The 24,498-nt window shown below is 42.7% G+C and overlaps 1 protein-coding gene across 2 annotated transcripts; it reads right to left on the bottom strand.

The window, feature by feature from the left end:
* Nucleotides 1–13,783: 13,783 nt before the first annotated feature.
* On the bottom strand, nt 13,784–17,308 carry LOC123185395 (uncharacterized). Of its 2 annotated transcripts, XM_044597280.1 has the most exons (3): nt 16,898–17,308; nt 15,535–15,609; nt 13,803–13,902 (listed from the first exon to the last, which is right to left on the bottom strand). In XM_044597280.1, exons 1-3 carry the CDS (start codon nt 17,115–17,117, stop codon nt 13,814–13,816), a joined length of 384 nt encoding a protein of 127 aa, XP_044453215.1. In that variant the 5' UTR covers nt 17,118–17,308; the 3' UTR covers nt 13,803–13,813. The 2 variants fall into 2 exon arrangements, with proteins under 2 accessions (XP_044453216.1, XP_044453215.1); XM_044597281.1 differs by lacking the exon at nt 15,535–15,609 and having other exon boundaries at nt 13,784–13,902; nt 16,898–17,307.
* Nucleotides 17,309–24,498: the final 7,190 nt, after the last annotated feature.

Genomic DNA, 24,498 nt, shown 5'->3' on the forward strand with positions numbered 1-24,498 from the left:
GTATGGATTAAATCCTATGAAAATTGCAAAGTGGTGTGTTCTGTTAACTGAAAAAATGAAAAATAGCTTTATTTGCATAGCTACTTTAGAGCCGTTGATGGTCAAGCAAATGAACTCTAATATGGATGAAAGTGATGCTAACATGTAGATCACAGAAAAATGCTCAAAATTGATATAGGGCACAAAATCATAGGAGGTATAGATCCATAGTTGTAGCCTTTTGAAAATAGCTAAAAATGTTTAAGATTTACGAATTCTCATACTTAGCAAAATTTCAGGGATTTTTTCCGGGTATTGTTAAATCTTTGAAAAATCATAGAAAATAATCCGTAACTCGGATGAAAAAGTTTTATATATGAAAGTTGCTCAAGACGACGAGACGAACCCAGATACGTAGCTCGTTCGTCCGCCACACATACCTAGCATAGCGAACACGCAACTTTTCCCCCTCCGGTTCATTTGTCTGAAAACGTCAAACACCGGGAATACTTTCCCGGATGTTTCCCCCCTTCGCCGGCATCGCCTAGCACCGCGTTAGGGCATATCTAGCACCGTGTATTGCCTCGTTATGTTTTGAGATGCTTTGTTTGCTCCGTATTTATTGTTTCTTCCCCCTCTTCTTCTCCGGTAGACCCCGAGACCGGCGCTGATGCCACTGAGTACGACTACATCCCCGACGAACCCTTCTTCCCAAAGCAACCAGGCAAGCCCCCCCCCCCTTGATCAACCCGATATCGCCTATTCTTCTCTCTACTGCTTGCATTAGAGTAGTGTAGGATGTTACTGCTTTCCGTTAATCCTATTCTGATGCATATCCTGTCCTTGCTACTACTGTTGTTACCTTTACCTGTAATTCTAAATGCTTAGTATAGGATGCTAGTATTCCATCGGTGGCCCTACATTCTTGTCTGTCTGCCATGGTATACTATCGGGTCGTGATCACTTGGGAGGTGATCATGGGTATATACTAGACATATTACACATGATACATGTGGTGACTAAAGTCGGGTTGGCTCGTAGAGTACCCGCAAGTGATTCCGATGTGGGGGCTGAAAGGATAGGTGGCTCCATCCAGGTAGTGGTGGGCCTGAGTTCCCGACGGCTCCCAACTGTTACTTTATGGCGGAGCGACAGGGTAGGTTGAGACCACCTAGGAGAGAGGTGGGCCTGGCCCTGGTCGGCGTTCGTGGTTACTTCAAAATAACACGCTTAACGAGATCTTGGTATTTGATCTGAGTCTGGCCACTGGCCTATACGCACTAACCAACTACGCGGGAACAATTATGGGCCCTCGACGTCGTGGTATCAGTCGAAGCCTTCATGACGTCAGCGACTGAGCGACGTGCGCCGGGTTGGACCGCGTAACGCAACTTCCTTTGTAATGGAGGTTGCTAGGTCTACTCACCGTTCGCGTACGCAACATGCATGTGTGCAATGGGCGATGGGCCCAGACCTCTGCGCACTTAGGATTTAGACCGGCGTGCTGACCTCTCTGTTGTGCCTAGGTGGGGCTGCGACGTGTTGATCTTCCGAGGCCGGCCATGACCCAGGAAAGTGTGTCCGGACAAAGGGGATCGAGCGTGTTGGGAAATGTGGTGCACCCCTGTAGGGAAGTTGATCTATTCGAATAGACGTGTCCCTCGGTAAAAGGACGACCCGGAGTTGTACCTTGACCTTATGACAACTAGAACCAGATACTTAATAAAACACACCCTTCCAAGTGCCAGATACAACCGGTGATCGCTCTCTCACAGGGCGACGAGGAGGGGGATCGCCGGGTAGGATTATGCTATGCGATGATACTTGGTTAACTTACCATCTACTCTCTTCTACTACTTCAAGATGGAGGCTGCCAGAAGCGTAGTCTTCGATAGGACTAGCTATCCCCCTCTTATTCTGGCATTCTGCAGTCCAGTCCACAGATACAACCCATTTCATTGATACCAATGCATACGTAGTGTAGATCCTTGCTTGCGAGTACTTTGGATGAGTACTCACGGTTGCTTTGCTACTTCTTTTTCCCCTTTTCCCGGTTATTGCGATCATATGATGGATTCCAGGAGTCAGAGGATCCCGAGGATGATTCTACATGGAGTTCGGCTTCGAGGAGTAGTTAGGAGGTCCCAGGCAGGAGGCCTACGCCTCTTTCGATTTGTACCCCAGTTTGTGCTAGCCATTTTATATATGGCAACTTGTCTAACTTATGTATGTACTCATATATTATTGCTTTTGCTGACTCTTTTGTTTTCTAGCTTATGTATTCGAGCCCTCGAGGCCCTGGCTTGTCATATAAAGCTTGTATGATTAGTGTACGATCAAATCGAGGGCGTCACATGGATCTTATGATGTTTCTCCCCCTCTACTCTCTTGTGATGAATTGAGTTTTCCCTTTGAAGTTATCTTATCGGATTGAGTCTTTAAGGATTTGAGAACACTTGATGTATGTCTTGCATGTGCTTATCTGTGGTGACAATGGGATATCACATGATCCACTTGATGTATGTTTTGGTGATCAACTTGTGAGTTCGATGACCTCAAGAACTTATGCATAGGGGTTGGCACACGTTTTCGTCTTGACTCTCTGGTAGAAACTTTGGGGCACTCTTTGAAGTACTTTGTGTTGGTTTGAATAGATGAATCTGAGATTGTGTGACGCATATCGTATAATCATACCCATAGATACTTGAGGTGACATTGGAGTATCTAGGTGACATTAGGATTTTGGTTAATTTGTATCTTAAGATGTTATTCTAGTACGAACTCTATGATAGATTGAACGGAAAGAATAGCTTCATGTTATTTTACTACGGACTCTTGAATAGATCGATCGGAAAGAATAACTTTGAGGTGGTTTCGTACCCTACAATAATCTCTTCGTTTGTTCTCCACTATTAGTGACTTTGGAGTGACTCTTTGTTGCATGTTGAGGGATAGTTATATGATCCAATTATGTTATTATTGTTGAGAGAACTTGCACTAGTGAAAGTATGAACCCTAGGCCTTGTTTCAACGCATTGCAATACCGTTTGTGCTCACTTTATCAATAGTTACCTTGCTGTTTTTATATTTTCAGATTACAAAAACCATTATCTACCATCCATATTGCACTTGTATCACCATCTCTTCGCCGAACTAGTGCACCTATACAATTTACCATTTTATTGGGTGTGTTGGGGGCACAAGAGACTCTTTGTTATTTGGTTGCAGGGTTATTTGAGAGAGACCATCTTCATCCTACGCCTCCCACGGATTGATAAACCTTAGGTCATCCACTTGAGGGAAATTTGCTACTCTCCTACAAACCTCTGCACTTGGAGGCCCAACAACGTCTACAAGAAGAATGTTGTGTAGTAGACATCAAGCTCTTTCTGGCGCTGTTGCCGGGGAGGTTAGCGCTTGAAGGTATATCTTTAGATCTTGCAATCGAATCTTTTAGTTTCTTGTTTTATCACTAGTTTAGTCTATAAAAGAAAATTACAAAAAATGGAATTGAGGGTACCTCATATGCTTCATCTTTTTAACATCTTTCATGAAAATAAGGATTCCGATAATTGTGCCAAAATGCTAGAAGAAGAATGCATTAAAATGTTAGGCACCAAATCTTTGAATGATGAGCATGATTGCAATGTTGTTAGTACGAATTCCTTGAATATCCATGATGCTAATGATATGCAAAGCCACAAGTTTGGGAAGCTAGTTTGATGAAGATGATATTTTTTCTCCCCCAAGTTTAGATGAGAAAATCTATTATGATGAAAGCATGCCTCCTATTTATGATGATTATATTGATGAAAGTGGATTTGGAGATGTCATGGCTTTATTTAGTGATGAATCCACTATTTTGGAAGAGGTTCCAATTGATTATGAGAACAAAGTTGCTATCTATGATGATTATTGTGATGACATGTATGCTATAAAGAACAGGGATAACCATGAAACTTTTCATCTTGATTTTATTTTTCAATTGGGTTATTCCTCACATGATAGTTATTTTGTTGAGTTTGCTCCCACTACTATTCCGAATGAGAAGAATTTTGCTTATGTGGAGAGTAGTAAGTTTTCTATGCTTGTAGATCATGAAAAGAATGCTTTATGTGATGGCTATATTGTTGAATTCATTCATGATACTACTGAAAATTATTATGAGGGAGGAACATATGCTTGTAGGAATTGCAATAATATCAAGTTTCCTCTCTATGTGTTGAAAATCTTGAAGATTTGCTTGTTTTACCTTCCTATGGAAGTTGATTCTTGTTCCCACAAATTGTTTGCTCACAAAACCCTATGCATAGGAAGTGGGTTAGACTTAAATGTGCTAGTCATATTCTTTATTATGCTCTCTTTATATTTCAATTCTTATCTTTTATGTGAGCATCATTGAAATTATCATGCCTAGCTAGGGCCGTTAAACGATTGCGCTTGTTGGGAGGCAACCCGATTTTATTTTTGCTCCTTGCTTTTTGTTCCTGTTTAGTAATAAATTAATCATCTATCCTCTGTTATGATTGTGTTTTTATGTTTTAATTAGTGTTTGTGCCAAGTAAGCCTTTAGGATCTTCTTGGGTGATTATTATTTGATCTTGCTGTAAAAAACAGAAAGTATGCGCTCACGAGAATAATTTTCATTTTTCACCAGAGAGTGATAAAATACCAATTCCACTTGAAGTAGATTAATAAACAAATTTACTAGGACTTACTAATTTATCATGATTTTTGGAGTTACAGAAGTATTCTAAACCTACAGATTACTACAGACTGTTCTGTTTTTGACAGATTCTGTTCTCTATGTGTTGTTTGCTTATTTTGATGAATCTATGAGTAGTATCGGAGGGTATGAACCATGTAGAAGTTGGAATACAGTAGATATTACACCAATATGAATTTAGAATGAGTTCACAATAGTACTTAAGTGGTGATTTATTTTCTTAAACTAACGGAGCTTACGAGTTTTCTATTAAGTTTTGTGTTGTGAAGTTTTCAAGTTTTGGGTGAAGATTCGATGGACTAAGGAATAAGGAGTGGCAAGAGCCTAATCTTGGGCATGCCCAAGGCACCGCAAGGTAAAATCCAAGGACACCAAATAGCCTAAGCTTGGGGATGCCCCGGAAGGCATCCCCTCTTTCGTCTTCGTTCATCGGTAACTTTACTTGGAGCTATATTTTTATTCACCACATATGTGTTTTGCTTGGAGTGTCATTTTATTTTATTTTGTTTTGCTTGCTGTTTGAATAAAATATCAAGATCTTAAATTCTTAAATGTTAGTCAGTCTTCATATAGTTGCATAATTATTCGACTACTCATTGATCTTCACTTATATCTTTCGGAGTAGTTTGTTGTTGCTCTAGTGCTTCACTTATATCTTTTTAGAGCACGGTGGTGGTTTTATTTTATAGAAATAGATGAACTCTCATGCGTCACTTATATTATTTTGAGAGTCCTAAACAGCATGGTAATTTGCTTTGGTTATGAATTTTGTCCTAATATGTTGGGCATCCAAGAGGGATATAATAAAAACTTTCATATAAAGTGCGTTGAATACTATGGGAAGTTTGATACTTGATAATTGTTTTGAGATATGAAGATGGTGATATTAGAGTCATGCTAGTTGAGTAGTTGTGAATTTGAGAAATACTTGTGTTGAAGTTTGTGATTCCTGTATCATGCATGTATGGTGAACCATTATGTGATGAAGCCGGAGCATGATTTATTTATTGATTGCCTTCCTTATGAGTGGCGGTCGGGGACGAGCGATGATCTTTTCCTACCAATCTATCCCCCTAGGAGCATGCGCGTAATACTTTGTTTCGGTAACTAATAGATTTTTGCAATAAGTATGTGAGTTTTGTATGACTAATGTTGACTCCATGGATTATACGCACTCTCATCCTTCCACCATTGCTAGCCTCTCTAGTACCGCGCAACTTTCGCCGGTACCATAAAGCCACCATATACTTTCCTCAAAACAGCCACCATACCTACCTATTATGGAATTTCCATAGCCATTCCGAGATATATTGCCATGCAACTTTCCACCATTCCGTTATTATGACACGCTTCATCATTGTCATATTGCTTTGCATGATCATGTAGTTGACATCGTATTTGTGGCAAAGCCACCGTTCATAATTATTTCATACATGTCACTCATGAGTCATTGCACATCCCGGTACACCGCCGGAGGCATTCATATAGAGTCATATTTTGTTCTAAGTATCGAGTTGTAACTCTTGAGTTGTAAGTAAATAAAGGTGTGATGATCATCATTATTAGAGCATTGTCTCATGTGAGGAAAGGATGATGGAGACTACGATTCCGCCAAAAGTTGGGATGAGACTCTGGACGAAAAAAAGGTAGGCCATAAAAAAGGGAGAAGGCCCAAAAAAAGAAAAAAAATGAGAGAAAAAGAGAGAAGGGACAATGCTACTATCCTTTTTCCACACTTGTGCTTCAAAGTAGCACCATGATCTTCATGATAGAGAGTCTCCTATGTTGTCACTTTCATATACTAGTGGTAATCTTTCATTGTAGAACTTGGCTTGTATATTCCAATGATGGGCTTCCTCAAAATGCCCTAGGTCTTCATGAGCAAGCGAGTTGGATGCACACCCACTTAGTTTCTTTTCTTGAGCTTTCATACACTTATAGCTCTAGTGCATCCGTTGCATGGCAATCCCTACTCACTCACATTGATATATATTGATGGGCATCTCCATAGCCCGTTGATATGCCTAGTTGATGTGAGACTATCTTCTCCTTTTGTCTTCTCCACAACCACCATTCTATTCCACCTATAGTGCTATGTCCATGGCTCACGCTCATGTATTGTATGAAGATTGAAAAAGTTTGAGAACATCAAAAGTGTGAAACAATTGCTTGGCTTGTCATCGGGGTTGTGCATGATTTAAATATTTTGTGTGGTGAAGATAGAGCATAGCGAGACTATATGATTTTGTAGGGATAGCTTTCTTTGGCCATGTTATTTTGAGAAGACATGATTGCTTAGTTAGTATGCTTGAAGTATTATTATTTTTATGTCAATATTAAACTTTTATCTTGAACCTTTCAGATCTGAATATTCATGCCACAATAAAGAATATTACATGGATAAATATGTTAGGTAGCATTCCACATAAAAATTCTGTTTTTATCATTTACCTACAAGAGGACGAGCAGGAATTAAGCTTGGGGATGTTGATACGTCTCCAACGTATCTATAATTTTTGATTGTTCCATGCTATTATATTATCTGTTTTGGTTGTTTATGGGCTTTATTACACTTTTATATTATTTTTGGGACTAACCTATTAACAGGAGGCCCAGCCCAAAATTTTGTTTTCTTGCCTATTTCAGTGTTTCGAAGAAAAGGAATATCAAACGGAGTCCAAACGAAATGAAACCTTCGGGAGAGTTATTTTGGGAACGGAAGCAATCCAGGAGACTTGGAGTAGACGTTAGGGAAGCTTCGAGGTGGCCACGAGGTAGGGAGGCGTGCCTGCCCCCTGGGCGTGCCCCCACCCTCGTGGCCCCCTCGTGGCTCCCCTGACCGACTTCTTTAGCCTATATATATCCATATACCCTAAAAACATCGGAGAGCAGAATAGATCGGGCGTTACGCCGCCAGAAGCCTCTGTAGCCACTGAAAACCAATCTAGACCCATTCCGGCACCCCGCCGGAGGGGGGAATCCCTCTCCGGTGGCCATCTTCATCATCCCGGTGCTCTCCATGACGAGGAGGGAGTAGTTCTCCCTCGGGGCTGAGGGTGTGTACCAGTAGCTATGTGTTTGATCTCTCTCTCTCTCTCTCTCTCTCTCTCGTGTTCTTGAGTCGGCACGATCTTGATGTATCGCGAGCTTTGCTATTATATTTGGATCTTATGATGTTTCTCCCCCTCTACTCTCTTGTGATGAATTGAGTTTTCCCTTTGAAGTTATCTTATTGGATTGAGTCTTTATGGATTTGAGAACACTTGACGTATGTCTTGCATGTGCTTATCTGTGGTGACAATGGGATATCACATGATCCACTTGATGTATGTTTTGGTGATCAACTTGCGAGTTCCATGACCTCGTGAACTTATGCATAGGGGTTGGCACACGTTTTCGTCTTGACTCTCCAGTAGAAACTTTGGGGCACTCTTTGAAATACTTTGTGTTGGTTTGAATAGATGAATCTGAGATTGTGTGACACATATCATATAATCATACCCACAGATACTTGAGGTGACATTGGAGTATCTAGGTGACATTAGGGTTTTGGTTGATTTGTGTCTTAAGGTGTTATTCTAGTACAAACTCTATGATAGATTGAACGGAAAGAATACCTTCATGTTATTTTACTACGGACTCTTGAATAGATCGATCAGAAAGAATAACTTTGAGGTGGTTTCGTACCCTACAATAATCTCTTCGTTTGTTCTCTGCTATTAGTGACTTTGGAGTGACTCTTTGTTGCATGTTGAGGGATAGTTATATGATCCAATTATGTTATTATTGTTGAGAGAACTTTCACTAGTGAAAGTATGAACCCTAGGCCTTGTTTCAACACATTGCAATACCATTTGTGCTCACTTTTATCATTAGTTACCTTGCTGTTTTTATATTTTCAGATTACAAAAACCGTTATCTACCATCCATATTGCACTTGTATCACCATCTCTTCGCCGAACTAGTGCACCTATACAATTTACCATTGTATTGGGTGTGCTCGGGACACAAGAGACTCTTTGTTATTTGGTTGCAGGGTTGTTTGAGAGAGACCATCTTCATCCTACGCCTCCCACGGATTGATAAACCTTAGGTCATCCACTTGAGGGAAATTTGCTACTGTCCTACAAATCTCTACACTTGGAGGCCCAACAACGTCTACAAGAAGAAGGTTGTGTAGTAGACATCAACCTACGAGGTTCGGTAGTAACTTGATCAGAAGTTTCATGATCATCATCATTAGCTTCCTCGCTTACTGGTGTAGCGATCACTGGAACTGATTTTAGTGATGAACTACTTTCCAATAAGGGTGAAGGTACAATTACCTCGTCAAGTTCTACTTTCCTCCCACTCACTTCTTTCGAGAGAAACTCCTTCTCTAGAAAGGATCCATTCTTAGCAACGAATATCTTGCCTTCGGATCTGTGATAGAAGGTGTACCCAATAGTCTCCTTTGGGTATCCTATTAGGACACATTTCTTCGATTTGGGTTTGAGCTTATTAGGTTGATGCTTTTTCACATAAGCATCGCAGCCCCAAACTTTAAGAAACGACAACTTGGGTTTCTTCTAAACCACGGTTCATAAGATGTCGTCTCAACGGATTTAGATGGTGCCCTATTTAATGTGAATGTAGCTGCCTCTAAAGCGTAACCCCAAAATGATAGCAGTAAATCAGTGAGAGACATCATAGATCGCACCATATCTAGTAAAGTACGATTACGATGTTCGGACACACCATTATGCTGTGGTGTTCCAGGTGGCGTGAGTTGCAAAAGTATTCCACATTGTTTCAAATGAAGTCCAAACTCATAACTCAAATATTCACCTCCATGATCAGATTGTAGAAACTTGATTTTCTTGTTACGATGATTTTCCACTTCACTCTGGAATTCTTTGAACTTTTCAAATGTTTCAGACTTATGTTTCATTAAGTAGATATACCCATATATGCTCAAATCATCTATGAATGTGAGAAAATAACGATATCCGCCGCGAGCTTCAATGTTCATTGGACCACATACATCAGTATGTATGATTTCCAATAAGTCTGTTGCTCGCTCCATTGTTCCGGAGAACAGAGTTTTAGTCATCTTGCCCATGAGGCATGGTTCACAAGTACCAAGTGATTCATAATAAAGTGATTCCAGAAGTCCATCAGAATAGAGTTTCTTCATGCGCTTTACACCAATATGACCTAAACGGCAGTGCCACAAATAAGTTGCACTATCATTATCAACTTTGCATCTTTTGGATTCAATACTATGAACAAGTGTATCACTACTATCAAGATTTAGTAAAAATAGACCAATCATCACGGGTGCATGACCATAAAAGATATTACTCATATAAATAGAACAACCATTATTCTTTGATTTAAATGAATAACCGTCTTGCATCAAACAGGATCCAGATATAATGCTCATGCTCAACGCTGGCACCAAATAACAATTATTTATGTCCAATACTAATCCTTAAGGTAGATGTAGAGGTAGCGTGCCGACGGCGATCACATCGACTTTGGAACCATTTCCCATGTGCATCGTCACCTCGTCCTTAGCCAACCTTTGCTTAATCCGTAGCCCCTGTTTCAAGTTGCAAATGTTAGCAACAAAACTAGTATCAAATACCCAGGCACTACTGCGAGAATTAGTAAGGTACACATCAATAACATGTATATTAAATATACCTTTCACTTTCCTTCCTTCTTCTCCGCCAAATACTTGGGGCAGTTCCGCTTCCAGTGACCAGTTCCTTTGCAGTAGAAGCACTCAGTCTCAGGCTTAGGTCCAGACTTGGATTTCTTCACTTGAACAACAACTGGCTTGCGGTTCTTCTTGAAGTTCCCCTTCTTTCCTTTACCTTTTTTCTTGAAACTGGTGGTCTTGTTGACCATCAAGACTTGATGCTCCTTCTTTATTTCTACCTCTGCAGCCTTTAGCATTGCGAAGAGCTCGGGAATCGTCTTATCCATACCTTACATATTATAGTTCATCACGAAGCTCTTGTAGCTTGGTGGCAGTGATTGAAGAACTCTGTCAATGACACTACCATCAGGAAGATTAACTCCCAGTTGAGTCAAGTGGTTGTGGTACCCAGACATTCTGACTATATGTTCACTGACAGAACTATTCTCCTCCATCTTGCAGCTGTAGAACTTATTAGAGACTTCATATCTCTCAATCCGGGCATTTGCTTGAAATATTAACTTCAACTCCTGGAACATCTCATATGCTCCATGACGTTCAAAATGTCGTTGAAGTCCCGGTTCTAAGCCGTAAAGCATGACACACTGAACTATCGAGTAGTCATCAGCTTTGCTCTGCCAGGTGTTCATAACATCTGGCGTTGCTCCTGCAGTGGGTTTGTCACCTAGCAGTGCTTCCAGGACATAATTCTTCTATGCAGCAATGAGGATAATCCTCAAGTTACGGACCCAGTCCGTGTAGTTTCTACCATCATCTTTCAACTTAGCTTTCTCTAGGAACGCATTAAAATTCAACGGAACAACAGCACAGGCCATCTATCTACAACAACATAGACATGCAAAATACTATCAGGTACTAAGTTCATGATAAATTAAAGTTCAATTAATCAAATTACTTAAGAACTCACACTTAGATAGACATCCCTCTAATCATCTAAGTGATCACGTGATCCACGTCAACGAAACCATGTCTGATCATCACATGAGATGGAGTAGTTTCAATGGTGAACATCACTATGTTGGTCATACCTACTATATGATTCACGCTCGACCTTTTGGTCTCCAGTGTCCTGAGGCCATATCTGCATATACTAGGCTCGTCAAGTTTAACCCGAGTATTCTGTGTGCGCAACTGGCTTGCACCCGTTGTATGTGAACGTAGAGCTTATCACACCCGATCATCACGTGATGTCTCGGCACGATGAACTTTAGCAATGGTGCATACTCAGGGAGAACACTTATACCTTGAAATTATTGAGAGATCATCTTATAATGCTACCACCGAACTAAGCAAAATAAGATGCATAAAGGATAAACATCGCATGCAATCAATCTAAGTGATATGATATGGCCATCGTCATCTTGTGCCTTTGATCTCCATCTCCAAAGCACCGACATGATCACCATCGTCACCGGCTTGACACCTTGATCTCCATCGAAGCATCATTGTCGTCACGCCAACTATTGCCTCCTCGACTATCGCTACCGCTTAGTGATAAAGTAAAGCAATTACATGCGATTGCATTTCATACAATAAAGCGACAACCATATGGCTCCTGCCAGTTGCCGATAACTGTGTTACAAAACATGATCATCTCATACAATAAAATTTAGCATCATGTCTTGACCATATCACATCACCACATGCCCTGCAAAAACAAGTTAGACGTTCTCTACTTCGTTGTTGCAAGTTTTACGTGGCTGCTATAGGCTGAGCAAGAACCGTTCTTACCTACGCATCAAAAAACCACAACGCGGTATAGTGATTGCTTAATGATCTTCAGAAAGAACCCTGTTCATTGAATCCGATTCAACTAAAGCTGGAGAAACAGACACCCACTAGCCACCTGTGTGCGAAGCATGTCGGTAGAACCAATCTCTCATAAGTGTACGGGTAATGTCGGTCTGGGCCGCTTCATCCAACAATGCCGTTGAATAAGGAATCAACTAGTGACAGCAACCAATATGTATATACCCACGCCCACAACTCCTTTGGGTTCTACTCGTGCATATGACATCTACGCATAAACCTGGCTCGGATGCCACTGTTGGGGAACGCAGTAATTTCAAAAAATTCCTACGCACACGCAAGATCATGGTGATGCATAGCAACGAGAGGGGAGAGTATCGTCTACATACCCTTGTAGACCGTAAGCGGAAGCGTTATGACAACGCGGTTGATGTAGTCGTACGTCTTCACGATCGACCGATCTAGCACGGAAGGTACGACATCTCCGCGATCTGCACACATTCAACTCGGTGACGTCCCGCGAACTCACGATCCAGTAGAGCTTTGAGGGAGAGTTTCCTCAGCACGATGGCATGATGACAGCGATGATGATGCTTACAAAACAACGCTTCGCCTAAGCACCACTACGATATAACTGAGGTGGATTATGGTGGAGGGGGGCACCACACACGGCTAAAAAATCAATGATCAACTTGTGAGTCTATGGGGTGCCCCCTCCCCCGTATATAAAGGAGTGGAGGAGGGGGAGAGGCCGGCCCTCCTAGGCGCGCCCCAAGGGGAGTCCTACTCCCACCTGGAGTAGGACTCCAACCCTTCCAAGAGTAGGAGTAGGAGAGAGGGAAGGAGGAGAGAGGGGGAAGGAAAGGGGGGCGCCACCCTCCCCCCTCCTTATCCAATTCGGACTAGAGGGGGAGGGGCGCGCGACCTACCCTGGCTGCCCCTCCTCTTCTCCACTAAGGCCCAATAGGACCATTACACTCCCCGGGGGGTTCCGGTAACCCCCCGGCACTCCGGTATTTGTCCGAACTTGCTCAGAACCCTTCCGAAGTTCAAACATAGTCATTCAATATATCAATCTTTATGTCTCGACCATTTCGAGACTCCTCGTCATGTCCATGATCATATCCGGGACTCCAAACTACCTTCGGTACATCAAAACACAAACTCATATTACCGATCGTCACCGAACGTTAAGCGTGCGAACCCTACGGGTTCGAGAACTATGTAGACATGACCGAGACTCGTCTCCAGTCAATTACCAATAGCGGAACCTAGATGCTCATATTGGCTCCTACATATTCTACGAAGATCTTTATCGGTCAAACCGCATAACAACATACGTTGTTCCTTTTGTCATCGGTATGTTACTTGCCCGAGATTCGATCGTACACTAATCATACACGCAAATGTGTACGATCAAGATCAAGGACTCACGGGAAGATATCACAACACAACTCTAGACACAAATTAAAATAATACAAGCTTTATATTACAAGCCAGGGGCCTCGAAGGCTCGAATACACAAGAGTCAGCGGGAGCAACAATATCTGAGTACAGACATGAGTTAAACAAGATTGTCTTAAGAAGGCTAGCACAAAAGCAACAATGATCGAAAAGGCAAGGCCTCCTGCCTGGGAGCCTCCTAACTACTCCTAGTCGTCAGCGGTCTTCACGTAGTAGTAGGCATCCTCCGGGTAGTAGTAGACATCAGTGGCGTCGTCTGGCTCCTGGGCTCCATCATCTGGTCACAACAATCGGGTATGGGGGAAAAGAAGTAGCAAAGCAACCGTGAGTACTCATCCAAAGTACTCGCAAGACTTACATCAGATCTAAACTATGTATGCATCTGTATCAAAGGAATGGGTTGTATCTGTGGACTAAACTGCAGAATGCTGGAAGGGAAGGGGAAAGCCTAGCCTATCGAAGATTAGCATCTTCTGAAAACCACCATCTTGCAGCAACAGGAGGGAGTAGAGTAACATAAAGTAAAGTAGCAGTAGAGTTATCAACCTCGGCCAGAGATCCTTTCTCGACTCCCTGCGAGAAAGCAATCCCAGAGCCATACTATCCATTTCTCATCACCATCCATTTCTCATCACAATCCATTTCTCATCACAAGTATCCAGTTCTAGTTGTATCGATCGGGATACAACTCCAAGTGTCCGTTACCGTAGGACAGGGTATCGATAGATGTTTTCTTCCCTGCAGGGGTGCACCAACTTACCCACCACGCTCGATTAACTCCGACCGGACACACTTTCCTGGGTCATGCCCGGCCTCGGCCAAACAATACGCCGCAACCCAACCTAGGCTTAATAGAGAGGCCAGCACGCCGGACTAAACGTATGCCCCCAGGGGTCATGGGCCATCTCCCCGGGAGCTCCTGCACGTTGCGTGGGAGCCGATGAGCAGACCTAGCTACTTCCTTAAAAAAAGGAGCTTACCAGTCCAACCCGGCGCGCGCCATTCAGTCGCTGACGTCTATTAAGCTTCGGCTGGTGTATACGACGCATAACGCCCATACTATGCCCACGTGATGGTTAGTGCTATCAGGCCAGAGGCCCCTCGGATCAAATATCCAAATCATAGTGGATTAGGAACGCGCAATAACAAGCAGAGACTCACGAAAGGTGTGACCCCGTTGCCCCATCTCGAGGACTTGCGGCAAGGGCTAGGAATGCCCGGCCACGCCTCGTAATTATCTCGCGGGCACCTTTCAGGTCCGCCCGACTCCACATCACTCGCAATTAAGCTCGCGCGGGTACCCATCAGGGCCAACCCGTCTTTAGTAACAAGGTCCAGTGCAAAGTCATAGTAACCATAGTAACCGTGTGTCTAACACCAAGGGGGAAAACCTGAGGAATCACCCTTGTCGGATTCCCACTCGATGTAAACATCAAGGTGAACATAAGAGAAACCACCCTCGAGGTTTACACTTGAGGGGTTGCACGATAGAGTCGTATCGGAAGTGGTTAAGAAGAAAATCACCCTCGATGACCACGACCGAATAGCTACACTACAGAGATCTCATCAGGAGTGACGTAAGAGGTTCCACCCTCGGCACTCGATGGTAACTCTGCAAAGTCATACAACTAGGGGGGCTGATGTGCGGTGTCGGGGCCTGGACGTCGATCACGTTGATCGAGTCATCGAACATAAAGAAAGGCAACTGGGACAAGGTGGGGGGTCACTGATGGATCACTAACCAACCTATACTAAGCAGTTTAGGATAAGCAGGTAAGGTGTGAAAGCAGGTAACAAAAACAGGCTATGCATCAGAGTAAGATCATACAAAAAGCAGTAGCAGTTCTAATGCAGGCATGAGAGGGAAAGAAATGGGCGATATCGGAATGCTCAAGGGGGGTTTGCTTGCCTGGTTGCTCAGTCAAGAAGGAGGGGTCGCCGTCAACGTAGTTGAACACAGCGGCATCAGCGGCAGTCTCAGGGTCTACCGGAGAGAAGAAGGGGGAGAAACAATAAATACATAGCGAGCAAGAGCATAACAGGACAACATGCGGAGCTAGTTGTGTTCTAACGCGGTGCTACACGTTACCGGCGAAGGGGGATAACATTCGGGAATGTTTTCCCAGGTTTAGCATTTTCGGACAGATGAAACGGAGGGGAAAAGTTGCATGTTCAGGTAGTTAGGGGCATGTGGCAGACGAACGGATCGCGTATTCAGATTCGTCTCGTCGTTCTGAGCAACTTTCATATAGAAAACATTTTCATCGGAGTTACGGATTATTTTCTATGAATTATTAAAGTTTATTACATTTTATGAATTTTCAGGTATATTATTAATTCGAAAAAGATTAAATGGGAAAAAGCTGGAGGTACCCAAAAGTGTACCCATCAAGTGGCTGTTGAGGCTGACAGCGGGCCAATGGGGCCCGGCTGACCAAGTCAAAGGTTGACTGGTCCACCCATGAACAGTGCCAGTGGGGACCCGGTTGTCATTTTCACATCTTAACAGATTGTTCTAAAAAATAAACCAACTGGTTGCGGGGCCCGCGGCCAGTGACTAATTAGTGGGGGGGGGGTGGTTAAATACTAATTGGGATTATCCTAATTTAATTGGGTCGGCCCCAGCGGCAGAGGTACAAAGTCTCCAGGAGGGGGGTTTGCTTGCCTGTGCGTGCGAGGCCGGCCATGGCCGAGCGGTAGGCGGCGGTGGCCGGAGCTCGGCCGGCAACGGCGACCAGCGCAGTGGCGCGGCGAGCGGTGGCGGGCGGTCGGACGCGGCTGGCTGGGCGGCGTGCAGGCGTTAGCGGGGGCGCGTGGGCGGGCGCCGGAGCGAGGCCGCGCGTGCGGGACCGCGGGATTGGCCGGGCGCGGCGAGCAGATCCGGCGAGCGCTAGGCGGAGCAGGAGGGCGCGAGCAGGCGGTAGTGGCACCATGCTGCAGCGGTAGCGGAGCGGCCGCGGGCGAGACAAGAGCAAAACGCAGCAGCGGGGGAAACAGGGCCTCGAGCGGACAGGGGCGACGGCGGCGCGGCCCGCGCGAGGCGAGGCCGAGCGGGCAGAGGCGAGGAGGGCGGCCGGGCGTGCGAGCGCAGGGCAGGGGCATCGCGGGGACGCGACTACGGTCGCTGGCCGAGAACCCAGGACGCGAGTAGCGCAGCCTAAGGGTGCGGCCACGACGAGCATCGACCATGGTGGCTACAACGACAGCAACAAAGGGCAAGGGGAAGGATGGAATTAACCGGGGGGGGGGGGGGGGGGGGGGGGGGGGCTCACAGAGATGTTGCAGGCGTGGTCGGAGAGAGTTGGGGAGGCAGTGCGGGACGACGGCGATGCAGTGCGGCGGCCGCAGGTGAGGAAGACGCAGCGGTGACGAGCGTACAGGGCCTCCCTGCTCGATTCGATGCACGTAGGCGAAGGAGACGGCGGAGGTGAAGTTCACGGACATCCCCCCAAGCGCCGGGGAGCATGGTGGCCACGGGATCGACGGATCCATGGTGATGTGTGGTTCGGCCTCAAGCGGGGGAGGAGAGATTGAGACGAGCGAGGGGATTGGGGGAGCTAGGGTTTCGCAGAGGGGTCGATGCCGACCTAGTAGACGCCGGGGATGTGGCGGATGGCCGGCACATGGCCATCCGCGGCCACGGACGCCGGGCGCGCGACCAGCACGCCGCTATGAGCAGTAGGAAGGAGAAACAGGGGGTGTTGGGCTGGGCTAGTCCTAGGGACAGGGGGGTTTTGTGGGCCTTTTTCTCTTTTTATCTATTTTGGTTTATTTTCTATTGTTTTCTCCTTTTCCTTTTCTGTAATTAACTAGCTACTGTTTTCGATTTAATTGTAAGACTAAAAGAGTTTTGCTAGATATGAGACTTGTCACATAAATCAAGCACATTATTTATAGAAGTCACAAAAAGTTTGAGGCCAAAAGAAGTTGTCTAACCATTTTTAGAAATTGAAAAGGCCAATTTTAAATGCTGCTGGACCACTAAATAATTTCCAGGGGCACTTTGGGAATCCAAAAGAGGTTGGTTCCAACATGACAATGATCAAGTGAATTTATAGGATATTGTGAACATTTTAGATTTCATGTCTGACAAATATGAATTTTTGACTTTAGATTAGATTTGAATTTGAATTGTGATTTGGGATCAAGTGAAGATTAGCAACAATAACTTGGTGACATGGCACCATTAACAGGGGATTACTGTAGCAAGACACTGGGGTGTTACAAATCTCCCCCACTACAAGAAATCTCGTCCCGAGATTTAAGTGGGGAAGTAAAGAGTAACTTTGGGAGAACTGGCCCTTATAGGGTTAATTATCTGATGAACAATTCAGGGAATGTGGCAGAAGTATCTCTCGAGTTGAAACTTAAGAAAACATCAAGAGCAAAATATGAAGGTACAATAGGAAGTTTCAAGCGAATGGACAAACGATCGATACCTGAACAGAGTGTGAGAAGGGGGTTCAGAGCATCGGGAATAGATCATCTCTCGGACGGTGGCTCGTGACAACACACAAAGCCAAGAGAAAATGATACTTTGGAATAAAGGATAAACAGGAGAGTCAGGTTTCGATCCTATGGAACTGTGGGTTATGGGCCCACCATGTGGGTTAAAAGCAGGAAGGGCGCTAGCATTTTGCACGGTCATGGTAGCAAGGCAGGTCAGAGCATAGACTGTCAATTATGTTGGCAACAACGTTGGTACCAAGGGCGAGGGACGGAGAGAACCATTCTCCTGCTCACAAGACGAGGCGGACCAATAGGCAAAGTTCTCGTCCATCGGTGGTTACCGGAATGTCATCAACAATAGTAACAGGGTCTTACTGACAGAGTTTGTACACCGAGGTGTTTACATAAGGATGGAATTATCACTGCCCAGACAAGTTAGATTACAAGAAAGGTGAAACAAAACAATGGAAAGGAAAATGTGATTATTATGATAATCAGACCAATGGAAAGGAAAGGTGTTTATACCCAAGTATTAGGGTATAACTTTCCCAAGGAAAGGCAGAGCATGATAGGTCTCCAAGTATTAAACCATTTAGACAAAGGGGCAAGAAATTTATGAGGTTTACCCATACAACGGTGTTTGGATAATTGATCAAGAAACATTTAGTATTATGCTTCCGATGTTCTTGTTGATATTCGGATACCACGGTCATGCTTCAATGCAGCTATGATATGGTGTCAAGTAAAGATTGGGTTCGAAGATCTCAAGAGATACCGAGAAACAATTCCAAGATTATCTCGGAACGTAAGGTACAACCAAACAAAAATCAGGTACGTGTTGGCAGGAAGTCAAGGACGTTGTCGATGATAACACAATCATCGAGGGGGGAGGATGGTATTTCTCATCATGAATTTGATTGATATCCTGAAACAGGTCAGTATATTGATGGGGATTACGGCAGATTTTGTCGAGGTACTATGAAGAGGCCATTGAACGGCGACGACATCAAGCAAAAGGAACGATGAAGCGAAAGGTTATTGGAACCACGGATGCGACACAAGCTCGAAATCAAGCTTGTTATTTGAGGTGAAATAATAAGATGAGGAAGATCGACGTAAGCTTAGATCGTCGTCGGAAGTTGTGCTCCGGGAAGAAGGACCGGGTAGCACAGTTAAAATTAGCTCGATAGTGATATAGCCGATCAGGCTAGGAAGGATGTGATGGTGTTGATCGTGTTTTTCTCGTGAGAGAGGCTTAGTTAATGGGTCTGCAACATTCAGATCCGTATGTATCTTGCAAATCTCTATGTCTCCCTCCTTGACTTGATCGCGGATGGAATTGACGCTTCTCTTGATGTTCTTGGTTCTCTTGTGAAATCTGGATTCCTTTGCCAAGGCAATTGCACCAGTATTGTCACAAAAGATTTTCATTGGACCCGATGCACTAGGTATGACACCTAGATCGGATATGAACTCCTTCATCCAGACTCCTTCATTTGCTGCTTCCGAAGCAGCTATGTATTCCTTCTTCACACGTAGATCCCGCCACTATGCTTTGCTTAGAGCTGCACCAACAGATAGCTCCACCATTCAATAAAAATACGTATCCGGATTGTGACTTAGAGTAATTCGGATCAGTGTCAAAGCTTGCATCGACGTAACCGTTTACGACAAGCTCTTTGTCACCTCCATAAATGAGAAACATATCCTTAGTCCTTTTCAGGTATTTCAGGATGTTCTTGACCGCTGTACCACTCATGGATTACTTTGGTACCTCCCTGCTAAACTAATATCAAGGCACACATCAGGTCTGGTACACAACATTTCATACATGATAGAACCTATGGCTGAAGCATAGGGAATGACTTTCATTTTCTCTCTATCTTCTGCAGTGGTCGGGCATTGAGTCTGACTCAACTTCACACCTTATAACACAGGCAATAACCCTTTCTTTGCTTGATCCATTTTGAACTTCTTCAAAACTTTATCAAGGTATGTGCTTTCTGAAAGTCCAATTAAGCATCTTGATCCATCTCTATAGATCTTGATGCCCAATATATAAGCAGCTTTGATACGTCTCCAATGTATCTATAATTTTTTATTGTTCCATGCTATTATATTATCTATTTTGGATGTTTAATGGGCTTTAATTTATGTTTTTATATTATTTTGGGACTAACCTACTAACCAAAGGCCCAGTGCAAATTGCTGTTTTTTTCGCCTATTTCAGTGTTTCACAGAAAAGGAATATCAAACGGAATGAAATGTTTGGTAGAGTTATTGTTGGAACAAACATGGTCCAGGAGACTTGGAGTGACCGTCAAGAAAGAAGCGAGGAGGCCACAAGGCAGGGGGCGCGCCCAGGGGGGCAGGCGCGCCCTCACCCTCGTGGGCCCCTCGTAGCTCCACCGACGTACTTCTTCCTCCTATATATACCCATATACCCCGAAAACAGCTAGGAGAACCACGGAACCCTATTTCCACCGCCGCAACCTTCTGTACCCGTGAGATCTCATCTTGGGGCCTTTTTCAGCGCTCCACCGGAGGGGGAATCGATCACGGAGGACTTCTATATCAACACCATAGCCTCTCTGATGATGTGTGAGTAGTTTACCACACACCTTCAGGTCCATAGTTATTAGCTAGATGGCTTCTTTTCTCTCTTTGAATCTCAATACAAAGTTCTCCTCGATCTTCTTGGAGATCTATTCGATGTAATTCTTTTTGTGGTGTGTTTGTCAAGATCTGATGAATTGTGGGTTTATGATCAAGATTATCTATGAACAATATTTGATTCTTCTCTGAAATCTTTTATGTATGATTTGTTATCTTTGCAAGTCTCTTCGAATTATCAGTTTGGTTTGGCCTACTAGATTCATCTTTCTTGCAATGGGAGAAGTGCTTAGCTTTGGGTTCAATCTTGCGGTGTCCTTTCCCAGTGACAGTAGGGGCAGCAAGGCACGCATTGTATTGTTGCCATCGAGGATAAAAAGATGGGGTTTATATCATATTGCTTGAGTTTATCCCTCTACATCATGTCATCTTGCCTAATGCGTTACTCTGTTCTTATGAACTTAATACTCTAGATGCATGCTGGATAGCGGTCGATGTGTGGAGTAATAGTAGTAGATGCAGAATCGTTTCGGTCTACTTGTCGCGATATTATGCCTATATACATGATCATGCCTAGATATTCTCATAATTATGCACTTTTCTATCAATTGCTCAACAGTAATTTGTTTACCCACCGTAATACTTATGCTATCTTGAGAGAAGCCACTAGTGAAACCTATGGCCACCGGGTCTATTTTCCATCATACAAGTTTCCAATCTATTTTACTTTGCAATCTTTACTTTCAATCTATATCATAAAAATACCAAAAATATTTATCTTATTATCTCTATCAGATCTCACTTTTGCAAGTGGCCGTGAAGGGATTGACAACCCCTTTATCGTGTTGGTTGCAAGGTTCTTATTTGTTTGTGTAGGTGCGGGGTGACCTACGTGTAGTCTCCTACTGGATTGATACCTTGGTTCTCAAAAAGTGAGGGAAATACTTACGCTACTTTACTGCATCACCCTTTCCTCTTCAAGGGAAAACCAATGCAGTGCTCAAGAGGTAGCAAGAAGGATTTCTGGCGTCGTTGTCGGGGAGATCTACGCACAAGTCAAGACATACCAAGTACCCATCACAAACTCTTATCCCTCGCATTACATTATTTGCCATTTGCCTCTCGTTTTCCTCTCGCACACTTCATCCTTGCCATTTTATTTGCCCTCTTTTTCCGTTCGCCTTTTTTTCGCTCGCTCCTTGTGTACTTGTGTGTTGGATTGTTTGTCATGATGGCTCAAGATAATACTAAATTGTGTGATTTTTCCAATACCAACAATAATGATTTTATTAGCACTCTGATTGCTCCTATTACCGATGTTGAATCTTCTGAAATTAATAGTACTTTGCTGAATCTTGTCATGAAAGATCCGTTTTCTGGCCTTCCTAGTGAAGATGCCGCTACCCACCTAAACAGCTTTGTTGATTTGTGGGATATGCAAAAGAAGAAAGATGTGGATAATGATATTGTTAAATTGAAGCTATTTCCGTTTTCGCTTAGAGATCGTGCTAAAACTTGGTTTTTGTCTTTGCCTAAAAATAGTATTGATTCTTGGAACAAGTGCAAAGATGCTTTTATCTCTAAGTATTTTCCTCCCGCTAAGATCATCTCCCTTAGAAACGATATTACAAATTTTAAGCAACTTGATCATGAGCATGTTGCACAAGTTTGGGAGAGGATGAAATTAATGATACGTAATTGCCCTACACATGGTTTGAATTTGTGGATGATCATACAAAAAATTTATGTTGGATTGAATTTTGCTTCTAGAAATCTTTTAGATTCAGCCGCGGGAGGCACTTTTATGGAAATCACTCTAGGAGAAGTTACCAAACTCCTAGATAATATTATGTTTAATTATTCTCAATGGCACACCGAAAGATCTACTAGTAAAAAGGTTCATGCTATAGAATAAATTAATGTTTTGAGTGGAAAGATGGATGAACTTATGAAATTGTTTGCTAATGAGAGTGTTTCTTCTCATCCTAATGATATGCCTTTGTCTACTTTGATTGAGAATAATAATGAATCTATGGATGTGAATTTAGTTGGTAGGAACAATTTTGGTAACAATGCGTATAGAGGAAACTTTAATCCTAGGCTGTATCCTAGTAATTCCTCTGATAATTATGGTAATTCATACAACAATTATTATGGAAATTATAATAAGATTCCCTCTGATTTTGAATCTAGTATTAAAGAATTTATTAGTTCGCAAAAGAGTTTCAATGCTTTGATTGAAGAAAAATTGTCTAAGATTGATGAGTTGGCTAGGAACGTGGATAGAATTTCTCTTGATGTTGATTCTTTGAAACTTAGATCTATTCCACCTAAGCATGATATCAATGAGTCTCTCAAAGACATGAGAATTTCCATTGATGAGTGCAAATAAAGAACCGCTAGGATGCCTGCTAAAAAAGATTGCTTTATAAAAGCGTGTTCTTCTAGTTTTGATGACAATAAGGATGAAGATCTAAAAGGTTGATGTGTCTCCTATTAAATCTTTGTTTTGCAATATGAATCTTGACAATGATGGGATTGGAGATGAGTCAACTTTAGTTAAAAGGCGTCCCAATGGTTCAGAGTTTTTAGATCTTGATGCAAAAATTAATAAAAGTGGGATTGAAGAGGTCAAAACTTTACATAGCAATGAACCCGCTATTTTTGATTTCAAGTAATTTAATTATGATAATTGTTCTTTAATAGATTGTATTTCCTTGTTGCAATCCGTGTTAAATTCTCCTCATGCTTATGATCAAAATAAAGCTTTTACCAAACATATCGTTGATGCTTTAATGCAATCTTATGAAGAAAAGCTTGAATTAGAAGTTTCTATCCCTAGAAAACTTCATGATGAGTTGGAACCTACTATTAAAATTAAAATTAAAGATTATGAATGCTATGCTTTATGTGATTTGGGTGCTAGCGTTTCCACGATTCCAAAAACTTTGTGTGACGTGTTAGGTTTCCGTGAATTTGATGATTGTTCTTTAAATTTGCACCTCGCGGATTCCACTATTAAGAAACCTATGGGAAGGATTAATGATGTTCTTATTGTTGCATATAGGAATTATGTGCCCGTAGATTTCATTGTTCTTGACATTGATTGCAATCCTACATGTCCCATTATTCTTGGTAGACCTTTCCTTAGAACGATTGGTGCAATTATTAATATGAAAGAAGGGAATATTAGATTCCAATTTCCGTTAAGAAAAGGCATGGAACACTTTCCTAGAAATAAAATTAAATTACCTTATGAATCTATTATGAGAGCCACTTATGGATTGCATACCAAAGATGATAATACCTAGATCTATTCTTGTTTTTATGCCTAGCTAGGGGCGTTAAACGATAACGCTTGTTAGGAGGCAACCCAATTTTATTTTTGTTTCTTGCTTTTTGGTTCTGTTTAGCAATAAATAATTAATCTAGCTTATTTTTATATGTGTTTTTATGCTTTTAATTAGTGTTTGTGCCAAGTAGAACCTTTGGGAAGACTTGGGGGAAGTTTTTGCGATCTTGCTATAAAAAACAGAAACTTTAGCGCTCACGAGATTTGCTGTCAGTTTTTACTGGAGAGTGCAATTAGGTTGATTCTTTTTGAAGATGATTAATAGACAAATTCCTCACGTCCACCAATTTTGTTATGAATTTTTGGGGTTACAGAAGTATTCGAAACCTACAGATTACTACAGACTGTTCTGTTTTTGACAGATTCTGTTTTTCGTGTGTTGTTTGCTTATTTTGATGAATCTATGGCTAGTATCGGAGGTATGAACTATAGAGAAGTTGGAACACAGTAGGTTTAACA

This window comes from Triticum aestivum, chromosome 2A (genome assembly GCF_018294505.1).
Source record: "Triticum aestivum cultivar Chinese Spring chromosome 2A, IWGSC CS RefSeq v2.1, whole genome shotgun sequence".
Lineage (NCBI taxonomy): Eukaryota > Viridiplantae > Streptophyta > Magnoliopsida > Poales > Poaceae > Triticum > Triticum aestivum.